Genomic DNA, 21,827 nt, shown 5'->3' on the forward strand with positions numbered 1-21,827 from the left:
GACATATACTCCTATCCATTATGGTTCCTGATGAATGTTATACCAAAGTTCATAAGATTATTTTGCCTAGGTACCCTACTTGGAACCATTCCATGTTTTTCAGATCCAATACAAATTAGGCGATATATCAGCTTCAAACCAATAAGAAATTGGCGTAACAGAAACTTAAATATAATCAAATTGTCATTATTTCTTATGATTGCTTTACAAGATATAATGATTTCCCTTTGACCAGCTGATGTTGATTTATAGAGCTTTCTTTTGACATTTAAGGTGATGTTACAGTTTTCAGGCTTTCATTCATATATTCAAATTGTAGTTAAACATAACTTTCATACTAGCTTTGAAGTATAATTTCTATCATGTCGATGGATACTTTACTAATTATATATAAGCTCCATGCTTAAAGTTTTCTCCAATGAAGGCTCCCTTTACATGCATTTACATATGCCTTCATGTGGAGGCAAAGCTAAGTAACACCAAACAAATAATTCCCTTTATTGTTACTATATTTTATAACTCTGATCTCTCACCTTCTCAGCTTCAAAACCAAGCGAAAACCTCCCAACTCAACAATAACAAAGTCCCATGTCCTTTTCTCTCCAACAACCTTTTTTTTTTTTTTTTAAAATGAACTTCTAGAGAAACCCTCCTGCTTCCTAGCAATGTTAGGTAATTAGTGAAAGCCACAGTTCCATAAAAAAACACAGCCTTTCAAAACCCTCCATTTTTACACCCATTTCCCCCTTGGGTTCTTTCCTTTCTCAGTTCTTCTCACCTCTAAAAACTGTGTGAGAAGAGAAGAAATATAGAGCAATGCAGCTGCATGTGTCACCGAGTTTAAGACATGTAACGTTGATGCCGGGGAAAGATGTAAGAGAATTCATCAAAGTCAGAGTTGGTCCACGGTGGGCTTCCTATCGAATGCTTTTTTATTCGCTTCTCTTCTTCGCTTTCCTTGTTCGATTCACCTTTGTTTTGTCCACTGTTGATGCCATTGATGGTGATCATTCCAAGTGCTCCAACATCGGTAATTATCTTTTTCTTTTACAATTATATTTTTCGTGTTATATGACATGCTAAATAACCAAACATTATATTTATGGCAGGTTGCTTGGGAAAAAGAATAGGGCCAAAGATCTTGGGAAGGAGGATTCAGTCGCATGTAAATTCATGTGCTCTAGTTATTTCATTAAATATTTCTCTTATTTTCGTTAAATGTATTGTGGGTTTTATATGTGAAGGTTCCAGAGGTGATATACCGAATATTAGATGAACCAGTAGGGGAAGATGAAGTACAAGGGAAATCTGATTTACCACAGACATTACAAGATTTCATGGCTCAAATCAAAGAAAGCAGATCTGATGCTAAATCCTTTGCTCTAAAGCTCAGACAAATGGTAACTGTTAGATAACATTGAATCTAGAGTTGTATAAAGGTTGAACTAACCGTGTGATTCGATAAGTTATACGGTCCAAATTTTAGGTTGATTATTTTAAATGAGTTTACCTAATTAATCTATCAATATTTTTTATATTTAATTAATATTAAGGGTAAACTAAGTTCATGATAACTAAAATTTTACAGTATTTTTTATTTTGGTCACCAAAATTGATTTTTTTTATTAGAACTATTGTCATTAAAGAAAAAAATTTCGACCACTAGATTGTTAAAACATTAATGACACCTAAGGCATGCTCAAATGCCAACACCATCTGAGTCAGTATACCTATATGTGAAATTAATTTATTAGAAAACGATATGTGAGCAGGCTAACTCAGTCTACGTTGATATATGAACATGTCACGTTAATTATCATTAATGACTTTGTAGTTCATTTATCAAAAAATAATCTTTTTAACGACAGTAATTAATGAATATTTTTATTTTTGATAACTAAAATAAAACATCTTAAAATCAATGATCATTAGTGTATTTTGTTTTAAAATTTAGTATCTCTAATATTTTATTATTATTTAATAGTGAAATAGATTTTCGAATCACCAACTATAGCTCATAAATAATTTGACATATATTTTTTCAGGTACTTCTCCTTGAACAAAGAGCGAGAAAAGCCAAAATCCAAGAATATTTGTACCGACACGTAGCATCAAGCTGCATACCAAAACAGTTGCATTGCCTAGCACTAAAGCTAGCCAATGAACACTCTAACAATGCCGCTGCTCGCCTCCAGCTCCCCTCGGCCGAGCTCGTCCCCGCCCTCATCGACAACTCTTACTTCCACTTCGTCTTGGCGTCTGACAATGTGCTCGCCGCCTCGGTTGTCGCAACATCCCTTGTTAAAAACGCTTTGCGCCCCTCAAAATTTCGTGCTACACGTAATAACCGATAGGAAAACGTACGCCCCGATGCGGGCCTGGTTCTCGTTGCATTCATTAGCTCCTGCTGTCATTGAGGTCAAGGCATTGCATCAGTTCGATTGGCTTTCGAAAGGAAAGATTCCCGTTCTGGAAGCCATGGAAAAAGATCAACGAGTAAGGTCCAAGTTCAGAGGGGGCTCATCAGCAATAGTAGCAAATAACACCGAGAAGCCTCAAGTCATTGCGGCAAAACTACAAGCACTTAGTCCTAAATACAACTCCATGATGAACCACATTCGCATACATTTACCCGAGGTAATACACAATTCATGTACAAGACACGTACTCGTATTGTATCCCGACATTTTCTTAAGCTCCGTTTCTGTTTTTCCAGCTGTTTCCCAGCCTGAACAAGGTAGTCTTCTTGGACGATGATATCGTGATACAAACCGATCTTTCGCCTCTGTGGGACGTCGACATGAAATGGAAAGTAAATGGAGCAGTGGAGACATGTAGAGGAGAAGATTCATTAGTGATGTCGAAGAGATTCAAGAGCTATCTCAACTTCTCACATCCTCTGATTGCAAACAGTTTTGATCCTAATGAATGTGCATGGGCTTACGGTATGAACATATTCGACCTCAAGGCTTGGAGGAAGTCGAACATTACTCGCACATATTATCATTGGCTCGAACAGGTAAGCTCATTAATCATTCATCTAGCTTGCATGTGACGGCACTATGGTGACCTGAGTAATTCAATTGGTGCTGCAGAACTTGAAATCGGACCTGAGTTTATGGCAGCTGGGAACATTACCACCCGGACTGATAGCATTCCGTGGTCAAGTTCGAGTTATCGATCCGTTTTGGCACATGTTGGGATTGGGTTACCAAGAGAATACAACTTTATCCGATGCCGAGACGGCTGGCGTTATCCATTTCAATGGCAGAGCTAAGCCTTGGCTTGACATTGCTTTCCCTCAACTTCGACCATTGTGGGCTAAGTACATTAATTTCTCGGATAAATTCATCAAGGGTTGTCACATTCGGGCACCGTGAAAACGAGGGGTTTTGAGAGATTTCAGTGAGATGTAATGATGACGAAAATACATGTTTGTATATGAGGAACACATTCATGGCCTTCAATACAGATTTTCAAAAGAGGGGCCAAGTACATGTTTGTAGTGACCAAAATATAATAAATCAATAATATAAATGATCAAAATATAATAAATCAATAATATAAATGACCAAAACAAAAAATTTAAAATCAGTGACGAAAAGTTAAAACAAAAAGTACCATTTTAATAGTTTACCCTAGGGTACGTTTGGTTCACGGAATGTAAGATTACTAGTGAGAATAAAATATTACCAAGAAATAGGATTATTAGAATGTATATTTGACCAAATTGTCCTTATTATATATTTGTTTTTTTAACAAGTTGAAAAATATTTATATATTTTCTTTAAAAAAATTAAATTCATAAAATTTATATAATTTTTTTACAAAATTGAAAATATAAAAAGGTTTAATGAAAGGATAAAATTTTATTTTAACCCCTAAACTTCATATAAAATTTTAATTTTAATTTTTTTTTTGTAAATCTAAAATAATTTAAAGATAAATTTGTAATTTAACATTCGTAGAATTTGTATTATTCAATGACAGAATAAGGATATTTTTGAAAGAACAAAAATTAAAGGCATTTTAGTCCAAAACGCCGGTAATCCAACAATATCTAAGAAAAGGGAAGAAATGACATTCCCGGTAATATACCCAAAACGAGGGAATGTAGATTCCATTTCTATGAGAATCTCACATCCCCAACCAAACACACCCTTAAATTTATTGAATAATTGGCGCTAAAGTGACAAAACTATCCTTAAAATTGGATATCCTTCTGGTGGTCAGTAGTTTCTAGTGCTTCAACGGATATAAACTGAAACACAAAGAAACCTTACTCTTATCTCCAACTTAACACTGCTACTCTTCTTCAATCCTCAAATTCTTCATGAAATTGCCGCATTTAGCCAGCTTAAATGGAATCCTTGATACCCTTCCCACGATCCCAAAGCTTCCCACCCTCCAAAGAACCCGAAAAACATCGAAAATCATCGGGTTTCTCGACAAGAACACTTCAAACTTTCATGAACAACTACCACTACAAACTACAAGAAGGACGGCATTGGCCCTTGCCTCCATTGCTCTTGTTGGAACTTCTAGCAATGGTATCTCCCTCGCTGAAGATAACGGTTATTGGATTACCGATCTTTTGTCCGTCCCTTCAGTCGAAAATAGTAAGCTTTCTTAGACCATTTGCTCATTCTTGCTGGTGTTCATTGCTTGCAATACAACAGTTCTCTGATATGAATTGCAATGTGATTCCGTTTTTTTCCTCCAATGACTGAAGATATTACGAACCCGGAGACCGGAACTCGATCTTTCATCAAGACGGGAGTATATGTGGCTAATCTTAACACCAAGAACCGGATGTATAGGCTCAAGAAATATGCATTTGATCTGCCTGCAATGGCGGATTTGATTGGACCAGACACTTTGAATTATGTTAAGAAGTATTTGAGACTTAAATCTACCGTTATGTACTATGATTTCGACAAACTTATCTCTGCAGCAGCAGTGGATGATAAGCAACCACTCATTACTTTGGCCAACAGATTATTTGACAGTTTTGAAAAGGTAAAAGAATCAATCTCTGAATCAATCTTTGCAGAAAAATGAACGTTTAATATCAGGCTAAGATTGCAAAAGAATCAATCTTTGACAGTTTTGAAAAGGTAAAAGAATCAATCTCTGAATCAATCTTTGCAGAAAAATGAACGTTTAATATCAGGCTAAGATTGTAAACGCTTTCCGATTTTGTTGGCAGCTCGAAGATGCGTAATTTTCCCCAGACCGAATCATGTTATCGAGACACAAAAGTTATTCTCCAAGAGGTCATGGATCGAATGGCCTAAATATGCAGCATTTTTCTTTATCAAATATTGGGAAAATTCTATATGCTTAACATTGATGCAGGGAACTTGTCCTTGAGTACATTAGCATTTATGAAACGGGAAAAACAAAGATGATTGTGTCTGATTTCAATTTGATGACAGGAATCAATTTCAGTAGATTACCATGTTATCCCAATATTCTATTTTTGTTAAAGTAATCATGTCCGATACATATTTTCCCAATGTGTCCGATACATACCTGAGTCCAAGTAACAAAGGAAACAAGAATCCAGGTCTGAATTGCAGATAATCAACCAGGCATTGCTTCTTCTATCTGGAAAAAATGTTTCTGACTACACATATTCTTGCAGGGTCTATCTCATGTTGCAATATCATATAAAAAGTTTTCATCATGCCCAGATCATCATGTTCTTAGCGTTTTTCTGCGTCAATTTGTTTCACATTCATTCAGATTTTTTGCCAACTCCATCAGCAGAAGTATCAAAATGCAAAGGAGTTCGAGGAATTCAGATCTCGAGAACCACATCGTTACTTAGGTATGTCTCTATTCTTCTCCAATCTGCATCTTCTGGTAGTTCAAGCCTCCTTACGTATCCATATTCCCACCAATTTCCGCTTCTCCAATCTTTTTTCTGAGATTCCCTTTGCAGCAGCTTTAGTTGGCCAAAGATTTCAACAATTTTTCCCTTTTCAACACGGATTTGTACGTTATTCGTTTTCCCTATTCCTGGTTTAATCCATCAAAACATCATTTGATCAGTCTGGAAAAAGATAAACAACCACTAAACCTATGAAATCCCTTGAAACACAATGTTCCTTGTTTTACAAGCCAATTAGGGTTCATATCTATCTTTATGACCAATAAAACATCACCGGCCAGGCTAAAAAAATAAACTACTAAACCTACGTGATGCCATAATATCAACTCTTTCAAAGGATTCTCCATCACTATCTCCACCTTATTTTTCCTGTTTCTGGAACCAAAACTGTTCTGTAAACGAGGTTCCTTGTTTTACAAGGCACGCACAGCTTCCAACTTAGGGTTCATGTCTACCTTTATGAACATTAAATTTGTATTCAATGTTTGGAATTCTTAAAAGGGTGCTTGGAAAAGAACACTTACCTGGAAGTTTTGCTTTAAGAACATATGCCTGGTCTGTCTGAAACCAATCAACCGAGCTCTTGCTGGAGTTCCTTAGATTTGATAATAAGCTATCTGATTCAAAGTCCCACAGTGGAAAAGCATCTGATGGATCAAAGAATTTTTCAAACAAAAGTGGACTAAGCAATGATCCTTCCCCAAATACCTTATGCAATGTTGGATTTCCCTGGGAGAGTAGCCTCTTGAATTTGTCTTCGGCTAATGAAACACACCATTTGTGAGGGGGTTGATCTTCTGTTTGAACTTCAAGTTTAAGACAACTAGTCATTGAAAGACTACAAAACCAAACAACAAAAAAACTATGATTTTCAGAGTTATCCTGCGAGAGAGTTTAGTGAGAATTTGGCATCTTATAGTCTGAATGAGAGTCTTTTTGATAAAGCAGTGGACAGATTCCCAGGGAACATTTTGAAGAGTGTAAAGTAAAAAAAGAAAGAAACGGAATCATTCTCTTCTGGAAATTGAGCACCGATGAGAAGAAACTTTGACTCTTCATTTGTCCTAAAGTATCCATATTTGATATTGCACTGTGATTTTCTAAATTAAAGGTGTGTGAAAAGAATATTTTTTTATCTAGATTCGACGTAAAATATTACATCTCTCTACTTATTTCTGAATATATGTCGAACACCGAAGAATATGAAAACCGAAGCAACTTAAAAGTACTTCTTTCAATCTAATGGATGCCAGCTGCTTAGTGGTTTTTGGCATCTCTTAGAGCTGCTTTTCCTAAAATAGAAGAATTGTTATCTTCCTTTTCCTTCATAGATGCTTGAATTTTTAGCTGTGGAAATGCAGCAGCCGCTTTGCATATTGGGATATAAGCCACATAAACAATGCATTTCCTTGAGTTAGATGCTCAATCTCTGAATCATTTGATAGTTCGTTGGTTTTTTATTCATTGCCCTTATGTTGCAGTTCCTTCAATGAATATATAAAGATTATCTGATCTCCTGGTTTGCATGTTTCAGCCATCCCAGACAAAAACGCAGCAATAAGTAAACATTAAATAGAATAGAAAGAATTTTAATTAATAGTTGAAATTCATATTATTATCTTACAATTTTGATTCAGCCATTAAATTAAAACTTTTTATGTCAATCCCTTTCCATCTTTCAGTCCTACCAAGCGGGGTTTTAAGTAATCCGAAGCGGGGCGCAGCGGTTGATGTTGTGTCAAGAAGGGAAGAAAATGGTATTATCATTCACTTGATAAAGAATCATATACCGAAATTTTCTTCCCTCCAAGGTAAGGTGGATTCTAACAACACTACCCTGTTAAATATTCTTCTGACATATATTGTCTCAGTACTAAGTTTCAGTATATAATGTGGCAAGGTAAATATTTGCTTGAAAAAGGTAAGAACATCGTACCTTTTCCGAATGAACAAATATTAACTATTCTCATCTGAACTCGAATCAGAACTAGAATCATCCACCCTTTGCTGAGAAATTGCATTAGCAAGCTTCTGACAAGGATCAGGACGTGGTGGTAGTGCAGCAGGAGGACGAGAAAGCAGCGGTGCAGCACGAGGACCAGGAGAAGGAGGCGGTGGTGCAGCAGGAGGTCCAGGGGAAGGCGAAGGTGGTTCGGCAAGAGGACCTGGAGAAGGTGGTTCGGCAAGAGGATCTGGAGAAGGTGATTCGGCACGAGGATCTGGAAAAGGTGTTGCGGCAGGAGGATCAGGAGAAGGTGGTGCGGCACGAGGATCAGGAAAAGGTGGTGCTACAGGAGGATCAGGAGAAGGTGGTGTAGCATGAGGATCAGGTGAAGGTGGTTCGGCACGAGGATCAGGAAAAGGTGGTGTGGCACGAGGATCAGGAAAAGGTGGTGCGCCACGAGGATCAGGTGAAGGTGGTGCGCCACGAGGATCAGGAAAAGGTGGTGTGGCACGAGGATCAGGAGAAGGTGGTGCAGCACGAGCACAGAGGTAGATACATTGGACCCCTGCTTTTTAGTGGTGGCTTAATAGGGCAATTTTACCTCTTGCACACCTTATCCAAATAACCAAAAATCTCGAACAATGGAAAACAATCGCAAGCCCTCATCCTTTTTCACATTACCATGAAAGTATCGCCGGTGCTCTTCACTAAATCCATTACTTTCTTCTCCTCCTCAGAAAAGGTGGTGCGCCACGAGGATCAGGTGAAGGTGGTGCGCCACGAGGATCAGGAAAAGGTGGTGTGGCACGAGGATCAGGAGAAGGTGGTGCAGCACGAGACTCAGAGGTAGATGATACATTGGACCCCTGCTTTTTAGGTGGTGGCTTAATAGGGCAATTTTTAACCTCTTTGCACACCTTATCCAAAATAACCAAAAAATCTCGAACAATGGAAAACAATCGCAAGCCCTCATCCTTTTTCACATTACCATGAAAGTAATCGCCGGTGCTCTTCACTAAATCCATTACTTTCTTCTCCTCCTCAAGCAACGACATGACATCCGGCTCAGCATTATGCACAAAACTCTTTAGTGTGTCGTGAAAACCACTTTTTTCGTCGCTATGCTTCATCTCCGTGTTCAAGAAATTACGTGCTTTCACCATTGTTTGTCCAATTCTGTCAACAGTTGCTGTTATGTTTTCAGCATCAAGAGCAGCAGCTTTCTTGACATATTCAAGCTCATTACTCAGATTGAAAACCTTCTGGAGACCAAGGCTGCGGTAATGCTCTTCTTCATCGGGGGAAGCATCCTCAAGAAGATCTTCGGATTTTATGCTACTAAAACTTTTGCTTTCTCTTGCAACCCGGGCAGCTCTCAAACCTTCAGTGCGTGTTATTTCTTGAACCACAAAGTGCAATAGTGTTGTCTTACCATCTATTCCTTTGACATCTGATAACTTCAAAAGTGTGTCAAGTTTGAAAGCTTGTGCACCGCCACGGAATGTCCCGTCATTCATGCGATTTCCGGTTTTAAGGACAGCTTCTAAGAGCTTGAAGAAAAGACGGCTGCTTTTAAGTTCCTTGCAAGCAGACTGAAAAAAACAGGAAAGGCATACTTTGTATGAATTATCAAACCATATTTATCATGCAAGTCATACAGTTTAAAATATAATGACCCACCTCTAATGTTTGAAAGGATTCTCTAGTAGCGGTAAGATCATCATGAAGAGTGCACATAAACAGCAGTGTTTCCATCTTTTTATAAGCATGAGGGATGTCAACCAAGACTTTCAGGAACCGCTCAGCAGGCCCCAGTTGAGTCATTGTACCAGTGAACAGTCTAAGTTTGAGTTCTTCCTCTTCTGTCGGTGCCATCTTCAATAAATTTTGGAGAAGCTCAGTGGGGAGCTCATTTGCTGATTTCAGAGAACTGGTTAGAATATCGAGATTGAAAACTGAACACATTAGTAATACTTTTCCAAATAACAATGAAATTGCAAGATGGTTAACAGCATAACGCCAATCAAACACATGATTGATCAAGAACATAAAGTCTGTTTAAGCTCTTGATTCGGAAACCTGCACATATGTTTCTCAGAAGCACATTCTTTTAAAGGATAAATAAGGTGGAAGAAAGCACCTTCAACAAGTGCATCAGAAACTTCTTCTGATGTCACATTCAATGCCTTCAAAAGGATTGATAAGTTTTGTGCTTTCTTGGGATCTAGGAGTTGAATAAACAGAGGTTCCTTCTTGGTTGGCTCCTTTTTATCACTCTTGCTCTTCTCAACGGGTGTATACCCAAACAGTGTTTCTATCTTCTCCTCATTGAACCTGCAAATTTAATACCAAGTATCCCATACTGATCCATTGGCATCAAGAGTAAAAGGAAACAAGAACAGAATAGTTACATACTGGAATGATCCCGCTTTAATCTGATTCCACACCTGTCCTTGCTCAGGGGTATTTGCAACTTTATCCCAAAAAAATGGCTTCAGTTTGGCTTTAGCCTCCCCTGAGCCACACCAGCACACCTTTGGAGGAGGTGGTGGAGGAGCACCAGCACCACCTTTTGGAGGAGGAGGTGGTGGAGGACCTGGTTTAGCACCTGGAGGTGCAGGTGGAGGAGGAGGTCGAGGGCCTGCAGAGGGAGGTGGTGGTGGAGGAGGAGCATTAGCTGGTGGGGCAGGAGGTTGAGGAGCATCTTTTCCAGGAGGTAATCCACCTGGAGCAGCCCTTCCTGGAGGCAACGGTAATTGCAAACCGGCATTGTCTGGTGGTGTCTCAGAAGATTCAGGTAAGGCATTGGCGACATTTCCATCTGATGCATTTCCATCCAAGGAGTTTTGTAGAGCATCAGATTCAATGCCATTAGTTGAAGCATTTTTCTGTAAGCTTGATTCTTGACTAGATCCAGCGGCAAGAGAAGAACCTGGAAAAAAAAGGAACTTCCCATAAAAGATTTGACAAAACTTCTAGAAGGCAACAGCATGTTGCAAAGGGAATTTCTACACCACCTGAGGCATCACTCCTCAAACTGAGAAGGGGGCTCTCATCATTTAATGTAGATCCAGAATCATTACGACAGCAGATAAATAGTACCACTAATGCAATAAGAGACGTTACTACTGCAGTGGCGACACAAGCAATAAAAATTATTGTATGGTCTTCCTCTTCCTCTTCTAATTCTTCTTCTATAGCAACAGCTTCAGTTTGTTTCTTATGTATAGTTAGTTGAGAAGTTGATAATTTGACACTTAGCGATAGATCTGTACTAGAATCAGGAGATTCATACGAAAGAGAGGGGGCTGGAGCCGAAGATCGGCGTGAGTTCGAGACAGAGTCTACTGCAAAGCTCTGACTAGTTAAACCACTCCTAGAAACCTCACACCAGCGGATCAATGACTCAGAATAAGGGGGATAACAAGTCTTGAAGCCACTGTCTTTTCCAGTTTCTTGGAATAGAAGTTTATTCTTTCTTATGCAGACGGAAAGAGATCGCTTTAACTGGGGACGGAGAACGTTAATCAATTTCTGAAAACTTTCTTTGGCTAATGAGTGACTTCTTTTATAGATATCATTGGCTCTTCTTCGTGTTTCGTCCGAAAGATGTAACTTGGGATCTTCATAAGCTTCCTTCAGATATTGTTTGCAACTCGTCCATAACAGCTCAGCCTGTATGTAAACAACTTTATAAGATCAAACAATGCTGGAACAAAGGGAAGGAGGACTTAGTTGTTGCTTCTGCAACAAACAGAAACGACAAGCATGTTAATGTCCTAACATATTCACGGTGCAAATTACAAGCTTTATCATTATGAATTAAGATTTTCATTGCCTAAAAGACATTTTCCCTAATTATGTTATCAATATTCAATGCCACTGCCATCAGAAAATGGTAATAGCAGGCCTTAAAAACGATATGAAGCATGCTCCAAGACAATTCCAGTAGTTCGAACATGTAATGCCTCTTCCAGTTAAACATAACTAATGGGTAATCAATAGGGAAGTTACTGAAACTACATTATACATCTAAACAATAAAAGGTGCTGTCAACCATTTCCACACCAACAACAAAAGGCTTAAGCACTGTTTCAATGAACATCAAGTATTTTTTTTTTTAAATAAAGAAATCCACAATTGATTCCTATCCATGAACAAAACATTATTCAAACAAAACCAATTGCATTCAATGGACATTAAAGCAAACTAAACCAATCGCATAGCCAAACTGTTTACGTGCAGTGAGTTTATAGTAGACAAGTTGATTGAAGATAAGAGCAAACAAGTAGAGCAATCTCCTTTACCACATTATCATCAATCTGCCCGGTTGCTGGATCTAATAAGTGGTTAAGACATTCTTCTTCTTCATCCTTAGTGAAATCTAAGCTGACAGCAAATGATACAAAAAGCAGAACTACCAAAAACCCCCGACATTTTATTCTTGGGTGGAAGCCCATTTGTCCTTGTATCATCAGCATCATCACAAACACTTGCTTTTCATCTCATCGATAAACAGAACCCCCACCACCAACACAATTAAAAACCCTTCAAATTTCTATCAGCAAAAAGCTCAGTTCCTTGTAATGTTTAGCACCAACAATTCAATTGTCCCTCAAACGGAAACCTTAAAAATCTGCTATAAAAATAAGCAGATTTTCCTCCAAAACTTGATGAAATAATGAGACTTGGAATCAGAACTCCACACACCAAGCGAAACCAAAAGGAAATGGGATCAGGATCATATTTTGGTTTAAAAACAAAAACAATAGCTCAAAATCTTTTCTTTTTAATTTTGCCGGCCATTTGAATTGGTAATTCAAAGATCATAAAATTCGAAGAAAAAAGAGCAAAGATAGGATCCATCATTATATGACCAGATCCCATCAATGACAACTCATTCAAGGAAAAGAAACGTATATACATCGGCTGTAATAATGCATGGAAAAAGAAAGTTGATCAGGATAGTCTTGCCGTTAATTTGATCTTAGAATCAACGGATAAAATACAAAGTTTCCAAGGTGAAGGTTCCCTGCTATTAATTTTATTTTTAGTGCGTTCTTGGTTTGTTGGGGATTTTATTTTTATCTTGATTTTCGTGGGTATGAAAAGGGGCAAAAATGCATTTTGAAGAAGACATTTTGGGATTTAAAAGTCAGTAAGGATTCGTTACGACAGGTTATTCTTCTTTGCAAATTACTACTTGTTGATTTCATAGGATTTTTCTTTTTTTAACTATTGATTTTCTCTCTCAACATATTCTGATCAAATATGAGATATTATAGATTTTAAAAAAATAATATATATCTTATTATGCATTTTTTGTAACTGTATATCAACAATATAAAATTCAACGGGTCATCCAAATATCATATTTTCGGCAACAAATAAGATTTTAATTTTGTTAAACACTTCCTAAAATTATCATAAAATTATCAACATGAAGAAGGAAGACAAATTGAAATATTACATTCACGTTTGCATCTATCTATATATATATATATATATATATTGCATTCATGTTAAACTGACCTTATCCCATGTGTAATGAGATAAAGAGAGGTAGAATAGTAGATTACCCCAACGCCGATTGACAACAACTTTCGTGGAAGACTTCCGGCAATCAAAATTATGAATTGTCCACCATAGGACTCGATCCTGACTACAAGGTTAAGAGCCTTACACTCTATCAACTGAACTCTATCAACTGAACTGAACGGACAATTCATATTGCATTCATGTCATTAACAAAAAAAAGGGGTCACAACTCTTCTACTAAGCAAGTAGGAGATAATGATTTATTAGTAGATTATATTCACATTGAACAAAAAAAAACTAAACTACCTACTAAACTAAGACACTGTGAACAAACTACAATTCCACAAAAGACATTAAAACACCTTTCTTTCTCCTTCAACTAATGAGGACAACCAAAGCTAGAATTCGGACCTGTTCAATCTTAGAATCACATCGATGCAAAGCAAAAGGGGGAACTTGCCACCTTTCGGGAACTAAACTAATCAATCTAGATCTAGTCATCATCACCGCCAGCTGCCTTCGAGGCGCCTCCGGTTTTCTTGGGGGAGGAGGAGGTTGTGGATGTTGGGCATCACACCTCCATTGGCAATCGTTACATCTCCGAGAAGTTTACTCAGCTCTTCGTCGTTCCTAACAGCGAGTTGGATATGACGAGGCACAATTCGGGTTTTCTTGTTGTCTCTGGCTGCGTTTCCGGCAAGCTCAAGAACCTGAAACAAGCATACAATGATTACTAAAATTACGAAAAGAGAAAACGCCGATAATTCACTAATTTATTCTGATTTTTGTAATTAAAAGTATCAATTTTTCGCAAAAATCTAACTTCGAGAAAGAGTAGCAAACCTTTGTATGGAAATAAACCCTAACTTATAATTAGCTCCAGTAAAATGAAAGGCGTTAAGTTTAAAGATATAAAGCACAGATCCGAAAATTAAAATGCAAAATTTATAAGCATTTTATGAAACCCCTAATTTAGAACATAGATCCATATTCTTTTGAAAATGACGACTCCCAAAAAATGCTGCATAGTTATCACAACAACAAAATTTGAATAAAATAGTACTTTTTTCTCAGATATTAAAGGAAACCCAAATTAGGTTAAAACCAGATAAACAATTTAAAAAAACATACCTATTAATCACTAAGAATTTAAAACAAATTAAACCCAAATTTGGGGGGGGAGTGATTGTACCTCAGCCGCAAGATATTCAAGAACAGCGGCGAGATAAACCGGAGCTCCAGCTCCGACACGTTCGGCATATTTCCCAGCCTTAAGGAACCGAGCTATACGACCCACCGGAAACTGAAGCCCGGCCTTGCTACTCCTCGATGTCGCCTTCTTTGACGCCCCGGATCCAAGAGTCTTGCCCCGACCAGCCATTTTAGACTCGCAACGAAAACTATGAACTTCCCAAAATTATATATATGAAAATGAAAAGGTTGAACGCTTGGGAAGGAGAATGAGAGATCTAAGTGACAGTATATGGTTGTTTAGGTTTATATATAGTGGAGAACGTAAATGTACTAGCCAATGGAAAGAGAGGGCACGGATCGAGAAGGATAAACCGTAGGATTGTGAAGAAATGAACGGCTCCAATTTAAACCGAACACCGCTCGGCATTTTTGCTTTTGCAGATTTTAGTTGGTTAAAATTTGAGGGAAAATCAGTTTTCGTTTTTCTCTTTTGATTTGGGATTTTATTGGAACGAAGTAAAGTCTGAGCAACTTTTTATTAATCCTTTCCACTAATTATAACATACATCCTTAAATTATAATCTAAATTTAAATTGATTCCTATAATTACAAAATATTTTAATTGAATCCTTAAACTATATGTAGAATATCAACCAATACTATATTACACCAAATTACACCATCAAAAGAAAACTCAAATTCTGAAACTAAACATGGCTTTTTCTTTACACCCGGACTACATGTTACAAACACAAAGATCAAACCATTAAATTCAACACATTAATAAATAGAGTCAATTGTGTTGTTTATAAACTCATCTCTTCGATGTACAATTATCAGAATTTTAATTTTTCTTTACTCTAAGTTAACCCGAATATCACTTGTAGTGACTCGGAGTAAAGACTTTTAATGCTTTTTTATGTGTTTTATTTTAAGGATTCGTGTCAGTATTTGCACAATGTCCCTCATATAAGGTCATTTATGAGAACACAATTGACACACTTAATACAGAATGGTGGTTGCTCTATTAAACTCCTGCTTGTCATATAAGCATCATACTTAAAACAAGATCAAGTTTTTAAGTCATAAAGAGAATATGTTAAAGAGAGATCTTATCAATTCAATATGTTATATTAGACCTTGTAAGGGACTCCATGTACGTTAGTTGCGCGTTTATCTATAAATTTCTTCTTTTGAAAACCAAAAATCAACTAACTACGAGAAATGACAATAGCATACTCTTATAAGTATATATACACCAATATTTTTGAAATAAAGGATTATTTATTAAATCAATAATACATGTTCTTAGGGATGGACTGGGGGAGGAGGGTGGAGACAATCGCCATCTGAAAATTTTTAATTTATTATATATTTTATATTTTTCTATATATTTTCTTTTAAAATCTATTTTAAACATCTAAAATTTTATAAATTCATCCCATTCAAAATTTTAAAAATCTGTTGTCTAATATAAAATTTTACGTTTCATTTCGATAAAGCTATCATCAAAAGGTTTATTAACAAATAAGCAAATAAATTTTCTACAGAATTTCGTGTAAATATATTAAATAACAATCACAAAGAACATAGTACATACCCTAGCTCTAATGGAAGAAAGTATACAACATTTATTTCCACAAGTTTATTTCCTCATCCTGTTCGTTAATAAAGGTATTAGCCCAATATTAGTTTACACATGGGCTTGGTTTGAGTTGAGAATGTCGATTCATAAATTCCTAATATTTCCTATGATTATTATTGGTTAATAAAGAAAAGTTGATTTTTTTTTCTAATATTCTCAAAAGATTAATTTAATTTATAGTGATTGTAAATTTCATCGCTTAAATTTATTCTCACTTTTATTTTAGTGGTTAAAGTTTTTTTTTTAATTTAATTACCCAATTTTAGTAAAAAGGGATAAAAAAAATACGATACAAAAAGTTACGGAGAAAAGAAGAAAATATAAATATGACATGAAATTCATCTGATGAAATTTATCATTTTATTAAAAATATAAAATAAAGTTATTGTTTTTTCTTAAGATTTTTGTTTTTAATTTCGTTAATTGACGGCGGTTTTAATTTTAAAATTAACCTTCAATTGCCGAAATTCATTATTTTTCTATTATTTTTATATCATAATTTTATTTTCATTATTTTTAAATTTTTAATAATTTTATCTTTGTGACACGATTTCATCTCCTTTTATGATTTTTTTAATAATTTTTTTTAATAATTTTTAATATTTTTTATCGGTCTTTTGGGCTTTTTATTTTTTTAAGAAATAAATTTAATACCCTATTGACTGATCAGAATTAAATAATTTCCCATAAAAACACATAGTGAATTAGTGAAGATTGTTTTCCATTTTTGGAAAATATTTTATTATCTTTATGGAATGAAATAAATGGTCAATTAAACATGGGATGATTACTTAAATATAAGAATGTCACGTCATATTAAATCAGTCAAATGCTAAATGGTACATGCGTTCCTTAGCCACGTGTCTAGACCTTTGATTCTGCACTGCCATTTGTCCAAGGCTGTCAAATTCAACTGATTTTTATTCAAACGTCACATGTATGACACAGTTGTCGATTAATTTATTGAACTTTAATTTTTTTTAAAATATTGCATAAATCAAATTTTTATTAGATTTAAAAATAAAGGAATAATTTAAAAATATTTCAAGAGAAAAATCTTGAAATAGTTTTCAATCAGTGTTTATAGAAACACAATTAACTTAACGAGATCACTAATAAATATGCGAGGTGAGGAAGGGCCGACGGAGTTTACTTGACACAGTCTATGGAGGCGCGTGGGACAGCCATTGTCTTCTTACACGCATTAAAAAAAAGAATAATTATATAAATAAAAAAGGAAATCTCGGAGAATGCTGTCGAACGTGGATGCATGGTCGGCGGCCGTTAGTTTGGTTTAACGTCGTTATCATCCGCAGTACAAAAACGACCTCCTCAATAGGGATGGCAAAAAAACCCGAACCCGACGGGGAAAACCGAAAACCGAATTAAACGGGTCGGGTTCGGGGATGATAAACGGGGACGGGGACGGGGACGGGGAAAACCCATTTATTTTAAATGGGGACGGGGACGGGGACGGGTTTGGTAATCCCCGCCCCGATTACCCGATTACCCGCCCCGATTACCCGCCCCGATACCCGACCCGATAAATATTAAAAATAATTATTTATATATATATATAATATTAATAAATTTAATTTAAATAAAAAATATATATTTATATATTTAATTTAAATATATATATATACCCGACCCGATTCTCGGCCCAATACCCGACCCAATACCCGGCCCAATACCCGTTTAAATAACCGTTTATGCTAAACGGGGATACCCGTTTCCCCGCGGTTTTCCCCGATTACCCGACGGGGATCCCCGTTTAAATCCCCGTGGTTTTTTAAACGGGGACGGGTACCGATTTTTTAAACGGGGACGGGGACGGGGGGACCAATACCCGGCCCGAACCCGGCCCGTTGCCATCCCTACTCCTCAAGGACTTAAACTGTTTAAAAATCAGTTATCGTTAAATTCACCGTCAAAAATTTCCGTTGCAACCTTCGTTGTTTCCCTCCTATAAATATAAGAATCTCTAACCTGCTTTGTCTTTCGATTTCAAAATTTGATTTTCTTTTGAAAAATTCCTAGTTTTGAAGTGTAAGGAGAAGAAAAATCGCCTTATTTGGAGCTTTGGGTTTTGTTATTTGATCCATAAGAAGCAAGAATTTCCAGGTAAACTTGATAAATTTACCGTTAAATTGATTTTTTTATGTTTCCTTTGAGTTCTTTGGTTATTAATTGATTATTATTGATAGATTTATATTTTTGTGGGTTTTCATGTGGTTAGTATTAGATGAAAAAAGTAGCTGGGTTTTAGTGCTTTTATTTATGAATTTAAAAGCTTTTGAGCTTTAAGTGCTTAGAAAGTATTTGTTTTGTGAGAAGCTTGGTTAGTTTTCAGTTGAAAAGATTATCAAAGATTTTCTCTTTCAGGGTTACTTATACTAAATTTAGCTCTCTTGTTTTGGCAACTTAATTATATATATGAAAAGAAAGAATTGCTTTAAGCTTCCAGTTTGATTAGGAAATATGGCGGATACTTTGGTATTGTTGAGCCAGGATTTCACTTTGTTTTGTATTTATTGTAATTGCTATATGTTGCAGCTTTTCAAGCAGATGTCTGATGTTTGAATTTGGGAGATCTTAGGATTCTTATACTGAAATTTGATTTAGTTCAGAAAAATAGAAAGTTATTGCCAACTCAAAACACACTGCATCAAATTCTTCAGTTACAGGGGCCTTATACCCTTGTGAGTTACAATGACTTCATGAGTATATGATTTATGTTGGTTCGGGTAGTTTCGATTTTAGGAATATTTTGTTTAGCTTCTAGGTTTGCTTCAGTCTGTTCGGAATAGTATTAAAGCCTAATAAACCGAATTGATTAAACGCTTAATCCTAGTTATAGGTTTAGAAGTTGGTTGTTGTTGTTGTTTAGGAAACTTATGTAGAGTTATACTTCAAGGATATATGGTTTTGCCGTCTTGCATTTCTTCTTTCTTGGTTGTGTCAATGAGTAGTCGTTTTTGAACCGTCTTATGTAATGAGACGGAGTTTTGACATTGATCAAGCTTCCTTCCAAGAAATCATAAGTTGATTCTATACTAGGACTTCTGAGAAACTTCTTTAACTAGTTAGTTATGTAACTGTTTTGAATATGCATATAGCTGTCAACATACAAGATTACTGTTTAATATTTGCGGTTTGATTGTGTGCCAAGAAATTACAGATTATGATAGAATATCTGTACTGTCCATTAAAGATTGATTGATTTCGGACCTGCAAATGCAAACACGTAGAACTTAACTTTCCTTTGTTTTTCCAGGTCAAATTTTAACTTCTACAATAGCTTTGAAGTTTGTTGTAGTCGTTGTGACAAAGGCGGTTAGACAATCCATTTCTATGTTTCCGATATATTTTCTGTGGCCTCTTCATCATGTTCGGATACTGAGGCCAAACCCATAGCATGGATTCACACCAGCTTTCAGGATCATACGGTGTGACCAGTGCAAGGTTATCCAATTCAATATCTTATTCAATTATTCCTTCAATACCTAATAGGCTGTTTAGTTATTTAAAATCCGACATAGGAAACTCACCAAACTCGCCTTTTTTGACTCAATTTGATTGTAATACCAATACTGCTTTGAGTGACAACCAGGAGCGGCATAGTTTCACCAAGAATCTCTCGGGACTCACCCCTTCTTGTAACTCTTCACCTGAATCTAACACTTATTTCAATCCGTCGAGTCCCTCTGTAAACTGCAGGAGCAAAAACTTACCAATCTACTCTGGTGGAACTTCTTATACACAAGATGCAAACTCCTGCCACAAAACAACATACGGTTTGCAGGAATTAGAGACTGCACTCATGGTACCTGAAGGGGATGAAGAAGTAACGACCCCAAGTGTTTCCTATGGAGAAAGTAGTAGGCCAAAGAAAACAGTCCCACGATCTAGGTCATGGAACAGGAGCGCCGAGGATCTCTGGTGCTTCAGCCTCAGACATCATTTGTCTCTAGGCATCGACCGTCAACTGAAGTTGTTCATGACGAGAAACGTCAGAAAGCAATAGCTGATTTGTCTTCACATTGTAGTCCGCCAGGCAATCTGAAACAGTTGTTGATTGCATGTGCTAAAGCACTTTCCGAAAACAATATGGATGAATTTGAAAAGTTGATAGAAAAGACCAAGGATGCTGTGTCTATATGTGGAGAACCGATCCAACGTCTTGGTGCTTACATGGTGGAAGGGTTGGTTGCAAGGAAGGAAGCATCAGGTTCTAACATATATCGTGCTCTTCGTTGCAGGGAACCAGAAGGCAGGGACTTGCTTTCCTACATGCATATCCTGTATGAAATTTGCCCGTACTTGAAGTTCGGTTACTTGGCAGCTAATGGGGCCATTGCTGAAGCATGTAGAACTGAAGATCGCATTCACATTATTGATTTCCAGATTGCTCAGGGAACTCAAGGGGTGACCCTCTTGCAAGCACTTGCAGCCAGACCGGGTGGAGCTCCTCATGTCCGGATTACCGGAATAGATGATCCTGTTTCAAAGTATGCTCGTGGTAGTGGATTGGAAGCTGTTGGAAGGCGTCTGTCAGCACTATCTGAACAGTTCAATATATCATTTGAGTTTCATGGAGTGCCAGTTTTGGCCCCAGAAATCACAAGGGACATGCTTAGTATCAGGCCGGGGGAGGCTCTGGCTGTCAACTTCCCGCTGCAGCTCCATCACACTCCTGACGAGAGTGTCGATGTGAACAACCCTAGGGACGGGCTTCTACGATTGGTGAAGTCACTTTCTCCCAAGGTTACCACATTGGTAGAGCAAGAATCAAACACAAACACAGCCCCTTTCGTCCCCAGGTTCATCTAGACTCTAGAGTACTACCTAGCAATGTTCGAGTCCATCGACGAGACACTTCCAAGGGACGGCAAAGAGAGAATCAACGTGGAGCAGCACTGCCTGGCCCGGGATATTGTCAACATCATCGCTTGCGAGGGAAAAGAGAGAGTGGAGCGCCATGAGCTCTTCGGGAAATGGAAGTCCAGGTTAACAATGGCCAGATTTCGACAATACCCTTTGAGCTCTTACGTCAATTCGGTGATCAGAAGCCTGCTGAGGTGCTACTCTAAACATTATACACTGTCGGAGAAGGATGGTGCTATGTTGTTGGGATGGAAGGAACGGAACCTTATATCGGCTTCGGCTTGGCGTTGCTAAAACCGAGATACATACAAAGGTAATGTAGAAATAATCACTTCATTTTTTTACAAATATGTTAGATATATACATAAATTTGTTCTTTGGTATAGCAATGGACGATGACATTGTATGTTGAATGATGCTGCACAACCATCTTATGATACAGAAAGAGGCATTTTCTGATGATTTCTCAATACCATTTTGCAATCACTACTCTCTGTTTTGTAGATATCTCGCAACTTTTATTGTATTATTTTTATTCTCTCAAAAAAATTTACTTTATTTTATGTTAAATAAATATATAATTTTTAGTTTGCAACGAAATAAGTACAAAAGAAAAGAAAAATATATTTTTTATTTATAGACAGCGCTGTTAAACTTCTCTCGTCGCTTTTCCTTGCCTCATTGTATTTCAAGACGTAGGTGATTGAGAAGTCAATACGACT

At 36.8% G+C, this 21,827-nt stretch overlaps 3 protein-coding genes and 3 pseudogenes across 5 annotated transcripts; 3 read left to right on the forward strand and 3 right to left on the reverse strand.

The window, feature by feature from the left end:
• Positions 1 to 730: 730 nt before the first annotated feature.
• LOC120122322 lies at positions 731 to 3,495 on the forward strand (annotated as a pseudogene).
• Positions 3,496 to 4,236: 741 nt separating this feature from the next.
• LOC120122333 (photosynthetic NDH subunit of lumenal location 3, chloroplastic-like) lies at positions 4,237 to 5,487 on the forward strand. Of its 3 annotated transcripts, none has more exons than XM_039141480.1 (3): positions 4,237 to 4,619; positions 4,733 to 5,027; positions 5,201 to 5,487. In XM_039141480.1, the coding sequence occupies exons 1-3, from the start codon at positions 4,334 to 4,336 to the stop codon at positions 5,295 to 5,297; spliced, it is 678 nt and encodes a 225-aa protein (XP_038997411.1). In that variant the 5' UTR covers positions 4,237 to 4,333; the 3' UTR covers positions 5,298 to 5,487. The 3 variants fall into 3 exon arrangements, with proteins under 3 accessions (XP_038997411.1, XP_038997405.1, XP_038997415.1); XM_039141474.1 differs by having other exon boundaries at positions 4,238 to 4,619; positions 4,730 to 5,027; XM_039141484.1 differs by having other exon boundaries at positions 4,238 to 4,619; positions 4,730 to 5,019; positions 5,210 to 5,487.
• Positions 5,488 to 5,554: 67 nt separating this feature from the next.
• On the reverse strand, positions 5,555 to 6,996 carry LOC120122352 (21.7 kDa class VI heat shock protein-like). The gene is made up of 2 exons (XM_039141488.1): positions 6,421 to 6,996; positions 5,555 to 6,024 (listed from the first exon to the last, which is right to left on the reverse strand). The coding sequence occupies exons 1-2, from the start codon at positions 6,725 to 6,727 to the stop codon at positions 5,804 to 5,806; spliced, it is 528 nt and encodes a 175-aa protein (XP_038997419.1). The 5' UTR covers positions 6,728 to 6,996; the 3' UTR covers positions 5,555 to 5,803.
• An 856-nt stretch (positions 6,997 to 7,852) lies between these two features.
• LOC120120448 (formin-like protein 5) lies at positions 7,853 to 12,325 on the reverse strand. Its single transcript, XM_039140083.1, has 8 exons — positions 12,149 to 12,325; positions 10,856 to 11,516; positions 10,257 to 10,773; positions 9,982 to 10,175; positions 9,522 to 9,757; positions 8,562 to 9,433; positions 8,443 to 8,453; positions 7,853 to 8,406 (listed from the first exon to the last, which is right to left on the reverse strand). The coding sequence occupies exons 1-8, from the start codon at positions 12,323 to 12,325 to the stop codon at positions 7,853 to 7,855; spliced, it is 3,222 nt and encodes a 1,073-aa protein (XP_038996014.1).
• Positions 12,326 to 13,603: 1,278 nt separating this feature from the next.
• Positions 13,604 to 14,857, reverse strand: LOC120122363 (annotated as a pseudogene).
• A 4,764-nt stretch (positions 14,858 to 19,621) lies between these two features.
• Positions 19,622 to 21,506, forward strand: LOC120122373 (annotated as a pseudogene).
• Positions 21,507 to 21,827: the final 321 nt, after the last annotated feature.

The sequence above is a fragment of the Hibiscus syriacus genome, unplaced genomic scaffold (genome assembly GCF_006381635.1).
Source record: "Hibiscus syriacus cultivar Baekdansim isolate YM2019G1 unplaced genomic scaffold, ASM638163v2 tig00001120_pilon, whole genome shotgun sequence".
In the NCBI taxonomy this organism is placed as follows: Eukaryota; Viridiplantae; Streptophyta; class Magnoliopsida; order Malvales; family Malvaceae; genus Hibiscus; species Hibiscus syriacus.